Source organism: Pezoporus occidentalis, unplaced genomic scaffold (assembly GCF_034315485.1).
Source record: "Pezoporus occidentalis ecotype Australia unplaced genomic scaffold, CSIRO_AGI_Poc_V1 ctg9, whole genome shotgun sequence".
Taxonomy (NCBI): Eukaryota; Metazoa; Chordata; class Aves; order Psittaciformes; family Psittacidae; genus Pezoporus; species Pezoporus occidentalis.
In genome coordinates, this window is record NW_026916262.1 from 6696766 (window position 1) to 6717170 (window position 20405).

General features: G+C 37.5%; 1 protein-coding gene across 10 annotated transcripts in view; it reads right to left on the reverse strand.

The window, feature by feature from the left end:
• AKAP9 (A-kinase anchoring protein 9) overlaps positions 1-20405 on the reverse strand; it is a 111469-nt gene that overhangs the window by 77971 nt on the left and 13093 nt on the right. For 9 of the 10 annotated variants that reach the window (XM_062605161.1, XM_062605159.1, XM_062605162.1 and 6 more), the window contains 2 exons: positions 9982-10236; positions 1711-1755 (listed from right to left, as the gene is read on the reverse strand). In XM_062605161.1, the coding sequence (XP_062461145.1) occupies positions 1711-1755; positions 9982-10236 (300 nt within the window). The remainder of the gene's footprint in view (positions 1-1710; positions 1756-9981; positions 10237-20405) is intronic. The other variant, XM_062605163.1, reaches the window with a different exon arrangement.

Genomic DNA, 20405 nt, shown 5'->3' on the forward strand with positions numbered 1-20405 from the left:
GACACCGGTTAAAAACAAGGACAGGGGGGAAAAAATGGGAGAGAAAGAGTCAAACTGGGGAGGAGAGGGGCAGGAAAAAGAATTCAACTAAAAAGGCCGAGACAAAACCTATGGAGGAAACTGTAATTGGGATTTGATAAGAGAGGTTGGAAAGAAAAACTAATGCTTTCATCTAGGACAAGTTGAGCTGATCATTAGGAGGATCCCAACATAAGAAGAGAGAATAAAAGAGAAGTTTTCAAGGAAGAGAGAAAACAATATAAAAGAAGAAAGAAGGAAAAACACTTGGATGAAGTTGGAAAGGCTGGTAAAGTCTTCAGAATGACTGAGGAAAAGGAATATTAGAAACAGGCTGAAAAAGCCTGTACGACTGAGCTAAGAAACCAAGCACAGGGAAAAAGGGAATGGGGAAGGGAAGCTGAAAAGACTGACAGGAGCTACTGGAGAGAATGGAAAAATTTACGAAAACCTAGGGGATAGAAAACAGACACAGGGTTGGTCAAGCAAATAGGCTGGAAGAAGGTGCAAGTGGAGACAGAGCATTTAAGTTGGGAAAGAAAAGTTCCAGTTTTCAGGGAATGTCTACACTGCCCACTGTGATAATGATTTTACTTTTGCACCATGCAGTGCACCAGGTTGGGGACACATTGTCTAGTGTGTATATGCCCTCAGTTTTCACAATAGGCACCTATAATACTAGTATGGAAATGCGTAGTCACCTTCTCTTACAAAAGGCTAAATCAAGACAGGAACAAAGCATTCTACACCAAATTTACTTCAGCAACTGAGACATATTTGGTTACTTCATCCCCTCTTGTCAAGTTTAAGATTTTCGGGTGTGTTTTACAGAAGAATTTAGCACAGAGATCTGCAAAACAAACCCACACTGTCACTACAGAAAGTGATTGGTTTAGGCATAAAAATTATTTTTTTAAACTAGAACAATATTCACTATGTTCAGATATTCCATGGCTATTTCATGTTCTTGACCCACATCTTTGCATGAGATAGTTTGCTGGTTTTTATAATAAACAGTTTTATTTGGCAAGACCAAAGTCCCATATATGCTATGACCTTTTGACATGGCATAGATGAGTAGTAGATGCTAATATGAGGTGTGGTGACCCTGTCTGGCAATTCAGCTCCCCACGCTGACCCCCAGTCACTCCCTCACCAGCAGGATGGAGGAGAAACTCAGAAGGGCAAAAGCAAGAAAAGTTCACAGGTCAAGATAAAGAGAGCTTAACAAATGAAAGAAAACAATACAAAACCCCCAAATAATAAGGGATGCAAAGGCAATCCCTCACCACCTTACACCAGCAGACTGATGCCCAGCCAGTTACAGAGCAGCAGCTGCTTTGGAACTCATCAAAACATAATCAACTTGTTAAATAGTTTCCCACAGAAAATTAGTAGAAATTATGCACAGCCACAACTCCTATGGCAACACAAAGCATTAATACAACCATAATGATGACATCGTTACAACAACAGTTCATTATCTACTGCAATGTTGATTATAGTTGCCATCCCACGATGTAGTTGACATAGTGTTTGCTTTAATGGTACATTAATCAGACCAGTAATGACATGCAACAGCTTTGTCTACAGCACATCTGCTCTTTCTTTCCTTTTTATTTGTAGGAAACAACGCACAGCATTGCAGTAAACATGTAAAAGAAGTTAGGAAAAGCATTACGTCAGTCTTACCTCAGAACTGTAATCTTCTACTGTGGTGGAAATTTCACTTTCTGGCTAAAATAAAATATTAAAATATTTACAATGATGGCACACTAAAAATATTATACAAGACATTTTTCATCTGTTTCTGAGAATTCAGACAATACTTGAAAATATTAAGATACACATGAATTTGATTAGTGCATATGAATGTGTATATATATATATATATAAAAGTATCTAGTGAAGGCCACCTTCCCTTACATACAATGCTTTAAAAAAGAAAAAGTTACTTTGCTGTTCAACTATGATCACAGAAACATTACCTGAGAGAGTCTTCTACTGAAAATACAACCTACAGATACAAAACAGTATTTTGGAAATGTAACTTATAATTTATTTGGTTTGGGGTTTTTTTTTTGGTTTTGTTAAGAAATAAGTAGTACCAAGAAAAGGACTTTTTTCTGATAGATCAGTTTTACCTGATGAAGAACTTTGCTGGCTTAAGAACATAATCATATATAGGATGTCATTTTCATACATGCAAAACTTCTGATATTGACTAGAATTTTAAAATAAATACTCATACTCTCCTGCAGCTTCCATGGAAAACAAGGAAAGTAAAAGTGATCAGGATGAACAAGGACAAAGACTCAAATCTTGTGCTCTAAAGAATTAGAGCAATTAAAGATACAAAGCCTTAACAAACTAAGCATAAATATGCCATGGAAGATGCTTGAATTAAATACAGAGTATCCTGATGAACAACATAAAATGTATTGGGTTTGAGAATCAAAATGTTAGGGAAATACGCAAAATATTCAAATTATCTATGTAAGGCGCACTATCAGGGAATAAGTATGCTTTTGAACTCTAAAAGTGTAATTTTGAGTTAAAACTACTTTAACAAAAATGAAGTGTACATAATAGGGCTTCTTCAAAATTCATTTAACACATTAGCCAGCCTTACACTGAATCAGTCTCCATTTTACACTGAATTCTGTCAGGCTTATTTTCAAAGGAACATAGCTGATTTTGCAACAGTAGACATAAGCAGAATTTGGAACTGTCAACTGTGTTTTGTATTTTGCTTTTTTAAAGAAATCTGCCATTCAGACCTACTGGTGAGATCTGCTTTTTTTATAACCCTGTCACCACTGATTCTACATATTCTGAATCCAATATATAGCTCCACAACGTAATTAACCTTAAAAAAAAAAAAAAGCATATTATGGAAAGAGTGCACAAAACTAACTTAGAATATCAGTGTGGAAGCTAAAATTCATACAGTGCATGTGACTAAAAATTAAAAGGGTCCACCCTTAAAATAAAGACACAAACCTACAGGCTAATAAAAGTGTTTCTGCTATGGAATGCACAATTAAAAAATATTTACTTTACATAAATATATTTTTATTCAGATTTTGTATACTTGTATGTATATTTGTGTATATGTGCATATACACACAAACACACCCAAATTAAACATATTTTTTTGTACTTATATCCTTGGTCTAGGACAACGTCCTCTGGAAAGAATAAAATCAGGAAACCCACATTATTATTTTCCTAATACAGATAAAAAGACATATGGCTGTATCATCCTAAATTTTTTCATAGTTTGTTCCAATTCAAAAGACTTCATAAAGAAAGATTAGAAGTATTCCTATAGAAGCTCAGAAGAATTCCTATAAATTTATGTATTTAATTAGATACAATGATTTGAAGTTTTTTATATACTCCATGAAATACAGGCACTTCTCCAACATGCAAAAAAGGGTAAGAAATCTGATGTCTTACACAAATCTTCCTTGTAATGTTTTTGAATCTTACAAGAAACATGATAAATTAATGCTTTCTACAAGCATTAATTCTAATGCATTCTAATGTTTTCTACTAGATAAATGAATGTATCTATTATGTACCTAAACCTGCTAGGTTTATCCCAGGATAAACTAACCTAGTAGATAACAACAGTAAAAGACAAAGAACTTGCATATTGAAGCTTATGAGAAAATATGAATTCTCTAAGAAAGGTGATAACTGAAAATAATTCTTTTTTTAATGGTAATTTTGCCACATGTAAGATTTTTTTAAAAATTTACTATATTGGTGGTGATTTCTGAATACTAAAGTAAAAAAAAAAAAACACTCCATTTTTTAAAAATTACCAAAATCTATAGTGCTCCATCAGTTTAGGTGTGCAATATCTGTTAGCAGCATAAATAATCTTTTTAAAATATCTCCTTCAACCCTGCATCTAGATAGTTTTCTGGCTGTTAAGACCTAGTATTTTAGCCAAGGGATTTATTGAAGGTAAGTAGAGAAAGATGGCCAAATAAACTCAAGTTAAATGGCTCTGTCTTCTGTGCTATGGCATTCATCCATACCCTACTAAAAATCACTTTAAAAGACTTAAATCCTATGAGCTCACACATTAGATTCCAACATTGTCCTGGTTTCAGCTGTAACAGGTTGCTTTTTTTCTCCTCCCTGGTAGACGGTGCAGTGCTGTTTTGGCTTCAGTCTGAGAACAATGCTGATAACACACTGGTGTTTTGGTTGTTTCTAAGTAGTGCTTACTCTGATCAAGGACTTTTCAGTCTCCCGTGCTCTGCCAGTGAAGAGGGGCACGAGAACCAGGGAGGGAGCAGAGACAGGACACCTGACCCAAACTAGCCAAAGGTATTCCATAAGACAGCAAGTCATGCCCAGTGTATAAACTGGGGGGAGTCATGTAGAAGGGACTGATCCCTGCTCGGGTTGGGCTGGGTATCGTTTGGCAGGTGGTGAACAATTGTATAATGCATCACTTATGTTTACTGTTTTCTTTTCATTTTCCCCTTCTAGTTTTATATTCTCTCCCCTTCTTATTTCCCTATTATTATTATTGGTGGTAGTAGTAGCAGTTTTGCATTGCACTGTAGTTACTGTTCTTATCTCAACCCATGGCAGTTGCATTCTTTCAATTCTCCTCCCCATCCCTCCAGAAGCAGGGGGGAAAGAAGGGGGAAAGTGAGTGAGCTGCATGATTCTGAGTTACCAGCTGGGCTTAAACCACAACAGTCCTTTATGGTGCCCAAAGTGGGAGACAAAGGGTCGAGATAACAACAGATCTGACCAGAGTGTGTCTAATCGTATTTGTGATAAGCATTCATTGTTTTGAATTAATAGTCACTTGTCACAATGCTGATTTGCTATCAGAGTTGTTGCATCTGGTCTCAGAGTTTCCTTATGTCACACCTCACTTGAAGCCAATATTTGCTGGTTTAGTTTATCGGCTTTGGGGCCTGGGCTAAGGTTCTCATTTCATTGTACTTTATGATAATGGCTTGTGATACAATAGGATTAATGACTACGAAACTGATCCGGTATGTTGCCAGCGTGACCATCACCTCCATACTTCAGGAGGCATGTAACGGGAATTGTTAACACTTAGACCTCTTTTTTTTTCCCCTCTCGGAGTGCCAGCCTATGGAGATGAGCTCTTGCACATTCTGCTCTCCCACCAGGCTATTTACAGTAGCGTGATAATTTAAGAGTACCCTTGAAACCAATCTGCTCCTTTTGCTAGGAAACATAATTTTGTTGAATGTGGCTCAGGTCTTGTTTAAGGTTAGACAATTATCTAAGAATACCACCAAGAGTCATGAGTGGCAGGTGTATGGGATCATATGGGTAAGTACCTAGGCCAGTAGGCCCCCCTCCAGTGCTTTGAAACTTTTACCCCTGAACAAGTGTGAAGTCCTGAAAAACTAGTAAAACATTTGGAAAAAGTATGCTGTCATCCTGGGAATACCAGAGAGGTACAAATAACTGTAACATGCTGGGGCCTAGCCTATGCCTACAAAGCCCCACTCAACCCTATCCAGTAAGCTCAAGGGGAAAAAGATGTCTCTGGATCTGATGGCAAAGCAACAGATATCGTGGCCAAGTCCATCCCCAACGATGAGCACCACAGCTACGCCAACTCTGACAAAAGATACTGCAGCCACTCCAACCCCAGTGACAGACAGTGCAGCCACTCCAATCCCAGCAACAGACACGGCAGCTGAACTTAAGGACCAATCCTTGCTGCTATCAGTTGCCCCTATAAGCAAGAGGAAATGGAAATGAAAAACAACTCGTGCAGTGAAGGAAGATAAAGACTCAACACATGAACTAGAGGAGGTGACATTTGAATGAGAAGAATTATTACAGGAATCAGAGGAAGAGGTAACTTCTCTGTTCCTGTCCTTGACTGAGCTGCAGAATATGTGAAAAGATTTCAGCTGTCTTTCAGGGGAGCACATTGTCACCTGGTTGCTCTGATGCTGGGACAATGGGGCCAAGAGTCACGAACTAGAAGGTAGGGAAGCCAAGCAGCTGGGATTACTTGCTAAGGAAGGGAGAACTGACAAAGTGATTGCAAGAGAAATGAATCCTCAGCCTCTGGAGGTGGCTCTTGTTAAACTGTGAAAGAAAGGTATCCCTACAAGGAAGATGTTGTATGTTGCCCAGGCAAGTGGCCCACGATACAGAAAAGCCTCTAGTACCTGAGTGAATTAGCTGTTTTAGAGATGATCTATTTTAAGTCAGATGCCTGGGATACACCCACAGATTCAGATGAAGTAGAATGTACACGATCCATGTGGTGAAAATCTACTTATTTTTTTCAAATCCTCTATCTTACTGTACATCCCAGAATATCTTTTCTCTAGTCAAAGCCTTTGACTGCTCTTTGCTATCATAGGAATGCCTTACCCACATTCGCCACCTACATCTTTTCTCACTGAGGCATCCTCTTAGTTTCACTATACTGTTTATGTTTCCATGTTTCTGTCACTTTTCTTCCATAGCTCTTCTCAAGAATCCCACCCAGTGTCTCATTCTTACTCTGCTTCTGTTCCTTGCCTGACAAATCTCAAGCACTAGCAACTGAAGTTAAAGTTTATAGCTTCACGCTCATGTTTGCATTATCTACTCGAGTAAACAGTTCAGCTATTCTAAAACTCTTACCAAACAGCTTTGTCCTGTGAAAAACAGAAGACAAGTTACTAATCCAACCTTAGTCAATTAACAGGTATTCTTCATCACAGAACTCTGAAGTTTTCTAAGAAGCTTTGTATAATAGCTTTTAATACCCAGGTGACTCAAGGACAATTTTACCGTGCCATAGGTTAATTTGTTATGCTTTCCTGGTATTGGTATATTCTTGCAAAGCAGTCTGCTCCAATGCATCACTTCAAGACTTTCCAGAGAAGGTGATCTCAGTGATTATTTACCCTTGAAGTATTTTTTTCTTCCATTTTTAATTGCAGGATGTCACAAAAAGAAGCAATCCTGAACCAAAGAGTTTCACTGATCCAATTAATTTCCTGTGCTATCTCTTCTAGTTTATTTTTACTTCTATGTGGAAAAAGACACTATGGATGTCAAGACCAAAAGACACCAGGGTGCAACAGAACAAAGCCAAAAAACAAAGGCAACTAGAAACTCAACATATTATTATCTTCGTGAGACCAAGATGAAAAGCATTTAACATAAGTTAAGACTCAGAAACTTTAACCGGAAATACTGCAGGGAGATAAACTTCTATCCACAAAGCTACCACAAAAGAACCTGGGTCAAGATTTTTAGATACCTAGGCAATATAGTCATATATTCTGAGTCTATTTTGTGGTACAGAAAGAACAATTCAAAACATGAATTCCAGTAAAAGATTAAGTAAAGTGGACATACTAGAAAAAAAAAACGCAGGGAGATTAGCTTGTATCCACAAAACTACCACAAAAGAGCCCTGACAGGGTTTTAGGTAGATAGGCAAGAGAGACCCATGTTCCAAGTCTTTTGTGGTAAAGAAGGAACAATTCTAAACATGGGTTCCAGTAAAAGACAAAATAAGTAACCGGAATCAAAATTTATCTAGGAAATATTCCTGCATAATGCCTCAGGTAATCTTGCCTTACTCTCCTGACACAGCAGCCTATGAAGATTTAATGCTGGGTGAAAAAGCAAACAGCTCAAAGAGACTGTCTAATTCTCCATTGCAGAGATTAGCCTGAAACTGCCTATTACACTGGCTGCCATTTCAACTAAGCAAGCTAAATCCAATTACTGTAATATAGGCTCTCTCCAAGTCATTGCACTTCTAAGACTAAAACCAGTAAGTTATGAGTTTCACTGAAACTCTCAGAATTTTTCCTCTTCTGTTAATACTGCACAGATAGAGATTTCAGCAATCATCTTCCAACTCCAAAATACCCATTACTTGTTTAACACAAAGAAGCAGGCTGCATACAACATGTAACAAAGGAAAATGCTTTCCCAATTGGGAGCAGCTTTTTTTGGTGGAAGCGAGTACAGTTTCAGAAGTCACTAAGACATGAGTAATTCAGGAGAGTCAAATTACAAATACATACTCATCACCATGCTTATTCTTTCAAAGCTACATTTAAAAAACTAAACAAACAAAATCCCAACAAACCAAAAAACCCCAAATGCACATCTATGTTTATTTACTTAAACATAAGATGATCTCCCTTGAGAATAAGGCAGACCTCAGAAAACTCATACCCAATCTTCAGAATACATCTGTGTGCAATCTTTAGCAATTGCAGTACAGATACTTTTCCCATTTGTAAAATCAGTCTCATACTGCTAGCCCTCAGAGATCAACATAGGCTACCAGGACTAACCTGATTTAATTACACCTGCTTTGAGCACGGGATTGGACTAGATGACCTTGGAAGTCTCTTCCAACCTAAATTATTCTATGATTTTGTACTTGACCCTCTTTCCCCAGTTGTAGTAGACGTATTTATCCTGACAGAGAAAATACATCAGCAGAGTTGTCTGTAACATGCAATAATGATGTACTTCAAAATATATTTGGTTAAGAAAGTTTCTTCATATAGTTATATTTATTTAGACTATAATGTTAAAAAAAACTCTTAAGCAATTCCCTCTAAACAGCTCTCTATCCTGGCAGGCCTCTCTCCTTAGTTGCAGATAACCTGCTGCATTTCATGAAGTACATCTTTCTCTTTTCCTAAAAAGCAAAAAAGGACTCATCTCCACCTATGAAAACTGTCATTCTGGTATTAAATACTCATTAAAAAAAATTTACCTCCTTCAGGAAAAGCCGAGTTGAATGACAGTTTTACTGAGTTAAACAAACAGTTTTGAAGCCCTAATATGACTTTTCAAAAGTATGAAAAGCTGCATATTAAAAGGCACGTATCCTTAAAGTTCAGAATACCTAGTGTACTGATATACTGCAGACTTGACACTGTAAAATAAACGGATCAATGACTTTACAAGTTTTTATTCACTTGTATGATTTAGTCTGCTCCTCCACTAGGGTAACCTTTTTTCTTGCATAAATGAGAGAAATTTTTTAAAAGTGTAATTTTTCTATTACTTCTCAGCTACTGGAAATGAGATAATGGAGACAAAATAGTTACAAATTGTCTATCTTAGCACAGGACAAAATGCAGAGCATTCTATGTATCTCAGAAAAGACTAAATTCACCTGCACAGAGCTGGGAATCTGCATCAAGCTGTTTTTTTAGAATACCATTCATGTCTTTTTAGAAGCATTGCTTTTGTAAATGGAATAAGCTATTCTGTAAATACATTAGCATCTCCTGTCCCTCATACCTGGAACAACATATTACATTACATGAATTCGTGTTCACTCAGAACTGAACTGGAATGCCAGAGTATATCACACAGGGCATCTTGAAACCTTCCCAGAGCATGTACTTTCAGCCACTAGTAGTAAGGATTGTATGTCATTAAGTAGTAAAAGTAGAGTATCTGTTTATCAGTTTTTTAAGCCATCCAATTCTAAGTAGTGTTTTCTAAATTTCTCCTTATTAATCAGAAAGGCTCAAATTACATTACAAATACATGAAAGGTGCTTAGTTTTGCATTTTGCTATAACCATAGCCGCAGTGATCAAAAATCCACTGCAATTTGTAACCTTTTAATAAAACACAATGCATAAAAACAAGCAATAAAATAAAAGCATTTTTCACCTATTTAGAAAATGTACAGTACCAACAAACTTTCCATAATCTACAGTACACTGACTACCACAGAAAACACAAGGAGGCTGGCAAAAAGTGCCTTCTCTAAGGAGAAGGACATACTATGGACAGGCAGAGGAGGCAAGGAAATAAAATAACGTCCAAAATATCCTGTAATTTCTGTATTCCCACTCTCAAAGTTAATGGACTATTTTATTCCCCCCAAAAGTAACTTTCATTTACAGTTTTGTTTTGTTAAAGTTTTGTTTACAGCCTGAAACTAACTTACCTCAATGGTGTAAGTCTGGCTGTGTTTGGTAACTTCTCCACTATGCAAAGTCCTGATAATAGCAAAGTCAGCAGTGGCACCTGCTCCCCTTCGGCTGCTGCACGTGGATGCTTCACCACCTCGAGATCGCTCAGTATCAATCCCATCTTGTACTGATTCTTCATCTTTGATGTTTGCTGTTTTCTTCTTCTTTTTCTGCTTCTTTGATCCATTCTGACCATCAGTTTGGGCCTTCCGCTGCCTAAATTGGGCAAGCTGCATAAAAGACAAAATCTTGTTAAAGGTGAAAGTTTTCCTGTTTATTACTAATAACATCCTCAGTAAAGGCTTACCAGCTATTCTACATAAGCCTTCAAACCAATCACTACTGAAACAAGTTGGAAGTTAATGCGGCATATCTGAGACACATTCAGGTTTTCTGTTTATATAGTTTGCTTTAAAAGAAAAGTTAAATATAAATTAACACTGTATTAATGAATTCCTTCTCAGTTTCATACTAGCAAGTTACTGTTCCACAAACTGATACCTAGAAATCAAACCATCCAAAGGTAAAGGTACAAATGTCATTATAAAGGATAAGTGCAATGAAACAACCTCTGAGTTTTAATTTTCATAGTAATAAATACATCAAAAATCAATTTACAGAAATTACTTTTAAATTTTTTATGCCAGAAACAGATAAAGCAAACCTTTCTTTCAGCAAGTATCATACAAAGCTTTTTTTTAAAGTTTATCCTAGAACTCAAAAAAGCAGATCAAGTTCCGGAAAATATCCTAAAGAAATAGTGAAATGCATAATGAGGAAAAAGTCTAGAAACAAGCAGTGAGTAAATTACAAGATACACTACCTTGTAGCAAAACATGCTGATGAACAAAAAGTCACAGGTGAGACAGGCACACAGTTGAAAAACCAATTAGTACGTAAGCTATTCAAATACAGTAAGACACTGCCTTTTGAAGAGCTTACCACTTTTAATCACTTTATAGTGGTTTACACAGGAAAATCCATTTAAAACACTTTTTTCTTAATAAGAACAGAATTTCTGTTCAAACAAAAAAAACCAGGCAGAGCAGGTTTTACCAATTAAACTGAATTAAATTAAAACTGAAAACTAAACAGATGCTACCAATAACATCTGGTATCAAAAATCATTATTTTCCAATTGAAGAGTCCAACATTCATTAAGTGCCACAATATGTTTTAGAAACATAGCTCCAAAGCATATATAAAGTGTGCTAATGAAGACCCTAAAGCTTTAAATACTTTTTACATCAACTAATACCAAATATCATGATTTTTTTAATAAATCTGCTGCAATTTTAAGAGAAAGCTATAGAAGAAAGGCAGCATGTTTGCTCAGGATATTCACCAATCGAGAAAGCCAGGCTTCCATCCAACCTCTTCAGCAACACCCAAACCAAGCAGGACACATAGATTCCCTTTCCCAGTCACCGTTCAGCTGCAGTGCAAGCTGTCACTTGAAGTGATCTCTAGCTCTCATCTGGCCCCAAGACAGCTGAGACACCCCTGTCTAAATAAACACATCACTGACGGATCAGTTCTGACTTCTGGCTAGTTTATCCCTTTATCTGTATTTCTTCTTGGCTTTCTTCAGCCTCCTCTCCATTCTCAAAGACTACTGACAGCTTGGCATATGGCTCCTAGTCTGTTTACAGGAGGAAGACCTGAAGATTTGCTGAGCCAAATAGACCCACCTACATAGTTAATACCTACTTCCTCCCTACTGCAGCTTCACAAATTATTTCTTTTTATTTTTTAAATAGGTAACTTTCATTATTTCACACACAAAAAAAAATCTATTAAATCTACAAATTCTGAACAGGGCAAGAAAGGACAGTCTCCTCCTGACTTCAAAGTTTAGGGAAAAAAAAACCCACAAACAACAAAACTATAGATTTAGCTTCTCAAAAATGGGAAGGGTGAAGGTCCCAGTTGCCTCCCCACAACATTACAACATTCTCCAAAAACTGTAAATTTACCTCAACAAACTATTTGCAATTTAGCCAAAGACAAGCAGAATTTGTCCAAATGCCACAATGACAGGAAGCAGACAACCCGACTTCAAGCGTAACTACAGGAGATTTTGCCTTTTTCTAGTTTTAAATAATGACAGACATGCAGTGCCACTGGTTAAGAACTTCCTTCCCCAACTTGACTGAAACCTTGTGCAATGGAAAGTTAAGTTGGATTTTTCTTAAAGCAGCTTTACAGTGTTGGTTTGCCTACAAAATTAGATGTGTAGCATAAGGATAAGTGAATTACTCCATGTCCCTCCTAAAGAATTTTGCATATTTTAGCTGAAGTATCAGGTTATGCCAGATTTCTCTCCTTTCCAAATTAAGCTGTCGACTTTCACTTCTTCAGAATTAACAGACTATGTTTTACCATGGCAGCTATAAGCAGACTTTATTTTTTCTTTTTTCCTGCTTAAACATTGAAGATGGGCACATATGAAAACTAAGCGCATGTGCAAATTAAACTATTATTTTTTGTGTTACACAAGTCCTCAACTGATTATTTCTGTACCAGCATCTAGTATTTTGGAAATAACTACACTATTAGTGGTAGATGCATGCATAAATCATATCACTTCTCCCACTGAATATTCACATACACACAGAACTGTCCAGCTACTAATGCACTGTAGCTTCAAATTGTAATCAAATTTAAAAACGCAACAACAAGCAAACAACAAAACAGAAGCGAGAGAAGCAGCATAACAAAATGCTACTGCTGACCAGATACACTCTGTGATGCTCACATCAAGACAGGGAAGTCTCAGCATTCTAATTCCTTCAGAAAATGGGACTCAGGAACTAGAGTTGAGGAGGATCTATCTACATTTCAGTAACAAGCAGGAAAAAGTCCATCAGTAGTCATGGAAACTATGGAAAACAAATTTTCTAGAATTAAAACTTAAAGAGAAAAATACTTTCAGATTTTGTATTTCAGAAAAATAGGTTTTCCTGTCTGTACAAAATGTGTAACAAATACAAGCTAATATAACTATACGTTCTTTCACCCTGTCTTCCAGGCACATCGGCTTGATAATGCCAAAACTAAGTCTGAAGAGAACTTAACACTGCTTCTGTCAGCTCTGAATCTGCAGTTTTGAAACTATCAATGTCATCTCTCTGTTGAGTTAAAAAAGTTGCAAGCAAGAGCAAAAGATAAACACAAGAGTTACTAATGGAGGAAGAAGGATCCAAAACCAGAAGCTGAAGGGCACTAAGAACAGACTCTCCACACTGATCTGTCTCCAAGAAGCAATAAAGAATGAGCCCCTTAGCCTGGGAAAGTATCAGGAACTTAGCCCACAATGCAACTTTACCATAGGCTTAAGCACATCTTGAAAACCGATCTAGAGCAAGTTGCTCTAGATATTGCCTCTTATAAACAGGAAAAAACTTACTGAAAGTCACAAGACTACAACAGAGAAGCATGCAGAAAAATAATGGGTATACTTTTCAAAATCATTTCCCACAGTAAAATAACAATTGACTAGAAAGTAGATATTTAGAGTACATTTATTTATGTAGCTGTAATTATAACCTCCTTCTACATATGAATCCCAAACCAACACACTAGCCCCAATCCACATCACAGACTACACCAAAATTAGACACCTGGTACATCATTACTTAGCTTTTAAATGCTGATGCCCTCCAATTGTCAGGAAGTCAGAAAAGCAGAGGAGAATCAACTGCTATTAGGAATTAAGTACTCTTGAGGCAGAAGGGAACTAACTTGCAGAGTGGTGGGGATTACTTGTGTAAACCGTGTCGACTGTGGTAAGTTAATGTGCTGCTATAATTGCAACAGCAGCAGTATGTATTCATTCAGCTATCTTCAGCACGTTCTGACCCTTGGCAATTATGCCAGTCATCTAGATGGCTGGGATATGCTGTGCATCGATTAATTTCAAATATGGTCTGACTGAACTATTTATAAAGTAGAAATTAAAGTGTGTGTTAAAATAAAATTTCGCTCCAAAACGGATGGGAAGGGGAATCGAAAAGAATGCAACTCCCACGGGCTGAGATAAGAACAGTTTAGTAACTAAGGTATAACACAAATCACTACTGCTACCACCAATAATAATAATGATAAAGGAAATAACAAGGGAAGAGAATACAAGACCTCAGCACCTGTCGACTGATAACTCACCCCCCCCCCCCAGCCCGACCAAGCACTGACCGATACCTTGTCCAACCCCACAGTCCCAGCCCTTCTGGGTAACTCTCAGTTACATCCTGGGCATGCCATGCTGTAGTATGGAATACCTCTTTGGTTAGTTTGGTTCAGGTGTCCCGTCTCTGCTTCTTCCCGGCTTTCCCTCCTCCTTGTTAGAGCATGAGGCTCAGAAAGTCCTTGGCCAGACCAAACATTTGAGCAGTAACTAAAAACATCGGTGCTGTCAGCACCGTTCCCAGGCTGAAAGTCAGAAACACAGCACTGCACCAGCTACTAAGAAGGAGAAAAACCAACTTCTACTGCTGAACCCAGGACACCTACTCACAGAAGAGATTTTGCTCTTTCTTAAAAGCTCTCAAACACTCTGACAACCAGTGAGAAATGTTCTCTGCTGGACCAGTTCTGTGGTCTTTTTTCAGATCACTGTCGTGATTTAAGCCCAGCCAGCAACCCAGAGCCATGCAGCCGCGCGCACTCCCTCCCCTTCCTCCCCAAGCTCCCGGAGGGATGGGGAGGAGAAACGAAAGAATGTAACTCCCACAAGTTGAGGTAAGAACAGTCCAGTAACTAAGGTATAACACAAACCACTGCACCAGCAGTGTGCAACTTCACTCAGTATCAGAAGACAAGGACTTCTGAATTTTCTTATCTCTAGTTCAGAGTGGTGGTTAATCGCTCAAAATGAAACTGGCAGTCCTATAGTATTCGGTATCTTTATATATAATCTGAATGATGAAACTGAATGCACCTTAACCAAGTTCACAGATAACACTAAACTGGAGGAAAGCCAGATACACTACAAGGAAGAACCACCATACAGAGAAACACCAACATGTTGGAAGACTAAGCCAACAAGAACTGTATAAGATTTAACAAAGATAAACCTCAAGTCCTACATCTGGGATGGAATTATCCCATATAGCAGTAACAGTTGGGGACTGACTGCCCTGGTTTGTAGCTCTGCTGAAGAAGACCTGACAGTCGTGCTGGAGAGCAAACTAACCATGAGTGAGCAGCATGACCTGGCAGCAATGAAGATAAACTATGAGAAACCTCTCTGAAATGACTCTCAATGCCTACCACAGCACATGACTAAGTTTTGAATCCAACTGTCTATACACCAGTTTTTCAATTAACTATTTACTGTATGACTGAAATAACCCTACATGTTTTGCAAGATTCTGTTTTGTAAAACAGAATTTGATAGCAGCAATACCATTTGGTTTTGAGAATCTGGTCTCACAATACAGTTGGAAAAGGCTCAGTGAGCCTAACAAACACCACCTAGATTCAGTGCTTCAAAGTAAATGTTGCATTTAACAGCAAAAAGCATCTCTTAAACTTTCAGTCTAGGTGACCAAAATTCTCATAAACACATAAAGGGTAGGCAAAAGTGAAATGCCAGGTGTTCCTTGAGACTTGACACCAAAACAAAAGCCACAAATTTGTCTGAGAAAGGGGTATTTGGCGTATAGACTGAATACTAATAAGTCTGCTCTAAATTGCATCTGAATGCATAACATGCATTTTGGCAGACTGTATTGTTCAAGTGGTAACTATGATATATCCCAAAATCAGACAGACTTTGGCTGCAAGTGAAGATGATGCTCATGCATCATGAAGATCACAGAAGATCATAAAGAGTCTTGTGATAGAAAGGCTTTTCCAATATAATGCTCCTACTCCTTATGACTGAGTGATAATAAGGTATTTCTGAGTTATTACTAAGAGTGAAAATGAAACCAAAATATTCAGTCTAGGCCAGACTATTAACATCTTTAAAGGTGAAGGATTAATTCAAGATTCACCTGCCCTAGTAATGATAGGTCACTACTCCCTTTGACCACAGGTAAGCAATTACTGCTACAAAGGCTTTCAGTGATACACAAAGAACAAAAAGCAGGGCCCTGGAGTGGGATTTGTTTCGTTCATCTACAAAGTACAGATATGTCCCATGAAGTCTTGACTTGGGTGTCTTGCAAGCCAACAGGGACAAACTAAAAAGGCCAACCTGAATTTGAAATTTTGACATCGTTTAGAAGCTGGAGATCGGATGCATTCTGTCTCAGGTTACCTATTTCACCTTCCCCTGGATAACTAAAAAAACCCAAAAAAAACCTGCCATAATCTGTCTCGCACCTGTGACCTGTTTTTACAATTCCAAGACACAGGAACATTTTAATGTTCCATGGTAGCAGATAAGATGCCCTCAAAAGGGTAAGTAAGAGAGTCTGAGAGACAGCAACAATGAGATTTAGGCAGTAAAGCCTTGCCTAGGCTGTTAAACTCATTTGTTGTTAGGCCACCAAGTTTTGTAAAAGCTTGACAGTCTGCCTCCTAGAGAGGTGTCAAACAGGTTAACTGGTAACTCTCCCAGAGAAGAAGGTGGCTATTTGTCACTTTTGTCATATTCTCAGAAGACCTAAGCACTGAGGGTTGTGCTGCAAAGCACTAACTTGTGAAGTGTAGACAAATTTACAGTGCCACCTGGTCTTCTAGGTTCCTAATGCCTCTACTAACAGAGGATAACTTCAAAACCAGAGGATAAATAGACATCTTTCTGGTGAAGTCTATGATTCTATTATTCTATTCTGCTAATCAACAAATTGGACAGTATCAGAAGTCTTTCCAAATTCTGAGATAAAAACCTACAGAAAGGTAATGGAGCAAGCAACTCGCAAATATGTTCAACAAACTATGCCACACATCTGAAAATCCAAACTGTAAGAATTAATATCTTCCAAGTTTCAATCTACTTAACTGTTGAGGCAAATGGAGCTTTGGTTTATTCATTCCACTCAACAGATGCTGAATTTACTAAGTGGGAAACACTAGGTTGAATGATCAAGAAAGTAACTACCCAGGGATGAGGTATTTTTAATCTACTCATTTTTATGTTGCACTCACAGACAAATTTTTCCAAATAACATCAGTAAGACCTTAGAACATCTCCCCATATGGAGAGACTCAAGAGTCTCAGAGGATGCCAATAAGGCTATGAAAATTTCCAGAAGAAATGCTACAGTCTTTACCTGAATACAAAGGTTTTCAGCTCCAGCCAGCCATTCTTTTGCAGTACTCTGAAGAAAACCAATGGGATCACCACAATTTACATTTATAGTTGACGTGCCACAAAGGACCACACAGGACAGTGAGAGGAATAGCATACCAGTCAATTCTTTTTAGCAGCCTGTATCAAGTTGGAGTACTGTTGGCAGTGCTTATAACCAAGGACACTGAACTTGAATGAACCTCTCCAGATGGCACTGTGAACTGGAAAGCCTCAGAATTAGTGTGGTTCTCATCTGGTCTGCTCTTCCATGTCCCAAGAATTTAAATAGGAACAGACCTAGGGACAGCTAAGTTCATTACAGCTGGGTTATTTTCTGGACAAGGAATGGAAGTTAATCATACGAAAATAGTCTCAAGTCAGGTTACAATGACAGACACATCAAATGCATTTCAATGCTGGACTGCTTCAGGAAATGCAGTGCCTCAAACTAACTGCTAAAAAAAATTACTCAACTAGTCTGTTAACTAACCTCCTTCTACACACATGATTTATATATTGCTCCTATCTACTTTTAAACTTGACCCTCATAATGAGTGAAAAAAGCATGTGACTTGCACTGGTACTGTATTTCCCCCAAGTGAAGACAAAATCAGTGGATTGGGCCAAGCTGTCAGTAACAAAAATGAGAGGGCAACAGAAAGCTTGTTTCATGCTGTTATGTAAAAAAAGCACAGATCATCCATGCTTGAAGCCTGAAATATCTTTGTCCTTCAAGGCCAAGGGAGCCGACATGTAACAGAACCTCTTTTACTCTGCGTTAAGTGAGGGAGATCACCAGTCGGGTGCTGTCTCAAAAGGCACGGTCTATCCTTTGCTTTTGCCCAGAGTTTCAAAGGCTTGGTAATAATGGGAAGGCAAAAGAGTTACACACTGACAAAAAATGCACTCATGCTCCACTAGGATTATGTGTAACACCAACTTTAATTAAAAACTGGATCCTGACGCTTTCTTTAACTAGGCTGGAAAAAAAAGCAACAACCAACCAACCCAATAGCACAAAGTTAAAACTTCAAAATAACTAATAAAACTAAGCCACTGGTGGCACGTAGTAGAGTAAATTAGGCAGGCTACACATGACACCAACCAAATGGAAACTAGATTGCTGTGTATCACCTACTGGCCAGATTGCTGTGTATCATCTACTGGCCTAAGACAAAGCTTGTGTTAGATAAACGTAATCACATGAAAATAGAGGTAAAACAAAACGAAACCCAACAACAATAAAAAAGGCCTGTGACTTGCAAAAAGTACCACACTTTAAAGCCACTGGCACAGATTGAAGTAATGCTTACAAAACACATTTGGCAGAAAAATCGTTAGACTGAAAACCATAATAAGGACAATATTTCATGAAGATGAACTGTTAAGCATGCTCCAGCGTTGACAGTTTTGTAAGGTTATACAATTACAAATTTAAGTAGAATTTTAAAGTACTTTTCCCCATTCAACTCCTCATGAAATCAGCCTTGTAAAACAAGTTACCTTCTGGAAGCAAAAGGCAGATACAGCATTCCTGAACAGAAGGGAAAAAAAAAAAAAAAAAGAAAGAAAAAAAGACTGTGCCCATGCTACTTAAGCATTAAAATTATGTACTAGCTCCCAATTTTCTATCTGCTTTTTCTTTCAATATTGTGTTTGACTCAACAAAATTATAGTGTTAAGCTTTACATTTACTGCAGTTGATTTCTGTTGATTTCAGTGCCGTCGAGTTACGAACAAGTATTGATTTTACTCATTCTTATCAACAGAACTATACTTCATTAACTGTACTTCATGAACTGTTCACAATTAATTATTTAAACAAAGTATACCAGCGAATACCACACACCACAAGAAGTAAGAAAATATGGATATTCACAGACAACAAGCTTCAGCTGGGCCTCAAAAGAACACTTGTCATGTGGCATAGTAGCAACTTCGTGCTCAAATACAGGCAATTAATTCATTAATCTACACAGAACTTTAATTTTTGGAAAGCAGTAGAGTCATCAGAGACGTGCCAGTATGTTGGTTCTGCATCACTAAAAAAAGAGCTACTAACAGTCTGAGCGTTGCTTATGTAGTTACTTCATGTTATATCTTCTTAAAGCAACTGGTTTAGCACCTGTTCTTTAACAATAGCTATATTGGCTATTTAACTATATATAGTTAAATCAACAGCTGGAGACTCAATTAATCCCTTGGAGATTATTTATTTTCAGAAAATGACTGCAATACAGTTACAGGGTTAAGCATTAAGCATGTTTATTCCACTAGATTCAGGTCTCAAAAGTACTCAGGTCAAAAAAAAATGTCTTCCAAAATAAGAACAGTAGAAAAAAAACAATGAAACCATCTCATTAAATACGACACATACCCAAGAAGTTAATAAATCTGTCTTGTTCAGTAATTTTCTTCACATGCTGCTCTTCTTCCCCAAAAAATAACCTTAGAAAAACATTCCTAAGACCACAAGGCAGCAGAAAAGTGAGTCTCTTTTCCCTTAACCTAAAGTAATGCTAAACGCCAATCGAAATTTCTCTAATAATAGATGGAAAGCGCGAAGTTTCCTTCTGGTAAAAGAAGGGTTTGTTTTCATGTCTAGCATTTCACAATTTTTCTCCTCGTTAAGAACACGTAATTGCAATTTATCACATCCTAGAAAACAGACTTTAGTCCTTTTTTTTTTCCTCAGAATCAGAGCAAAAAGTTACATAGTACACACGGAGTGGGCAGAACAAGGCTGATCCTTCAAACAGAAGCTCCCAGGGTCTCTCTAAAATAGTTTTTAAGCTCTCCGTTAGAGCAGAACCAAATGCTTTATGAAGTACCACTGAAACATCTAGTGCTGACTGTGAGGTACAATATTCTTCATTATCAGTAAGTATAAGGCCAGACAGTGTCAGATCTGAATATTTTTTCATGAAAAACTGTAAAAAGTTGCTACAACCACAAAATAACATTGATTACTTAATGAGAAGTTACTTGAGAACATATCTTCCAATTATTCAAAGGCTGGGCACAGAAACCTTTCATACTATTAGCAAAATATTAAAATAGTTGGTTCCAAAAACCCCATTTGACAACATAGCAACTAAAATCAAAATCCATGTAATGTTAACTCTCTGTTAACACTATCTATACTCTTATATAAGT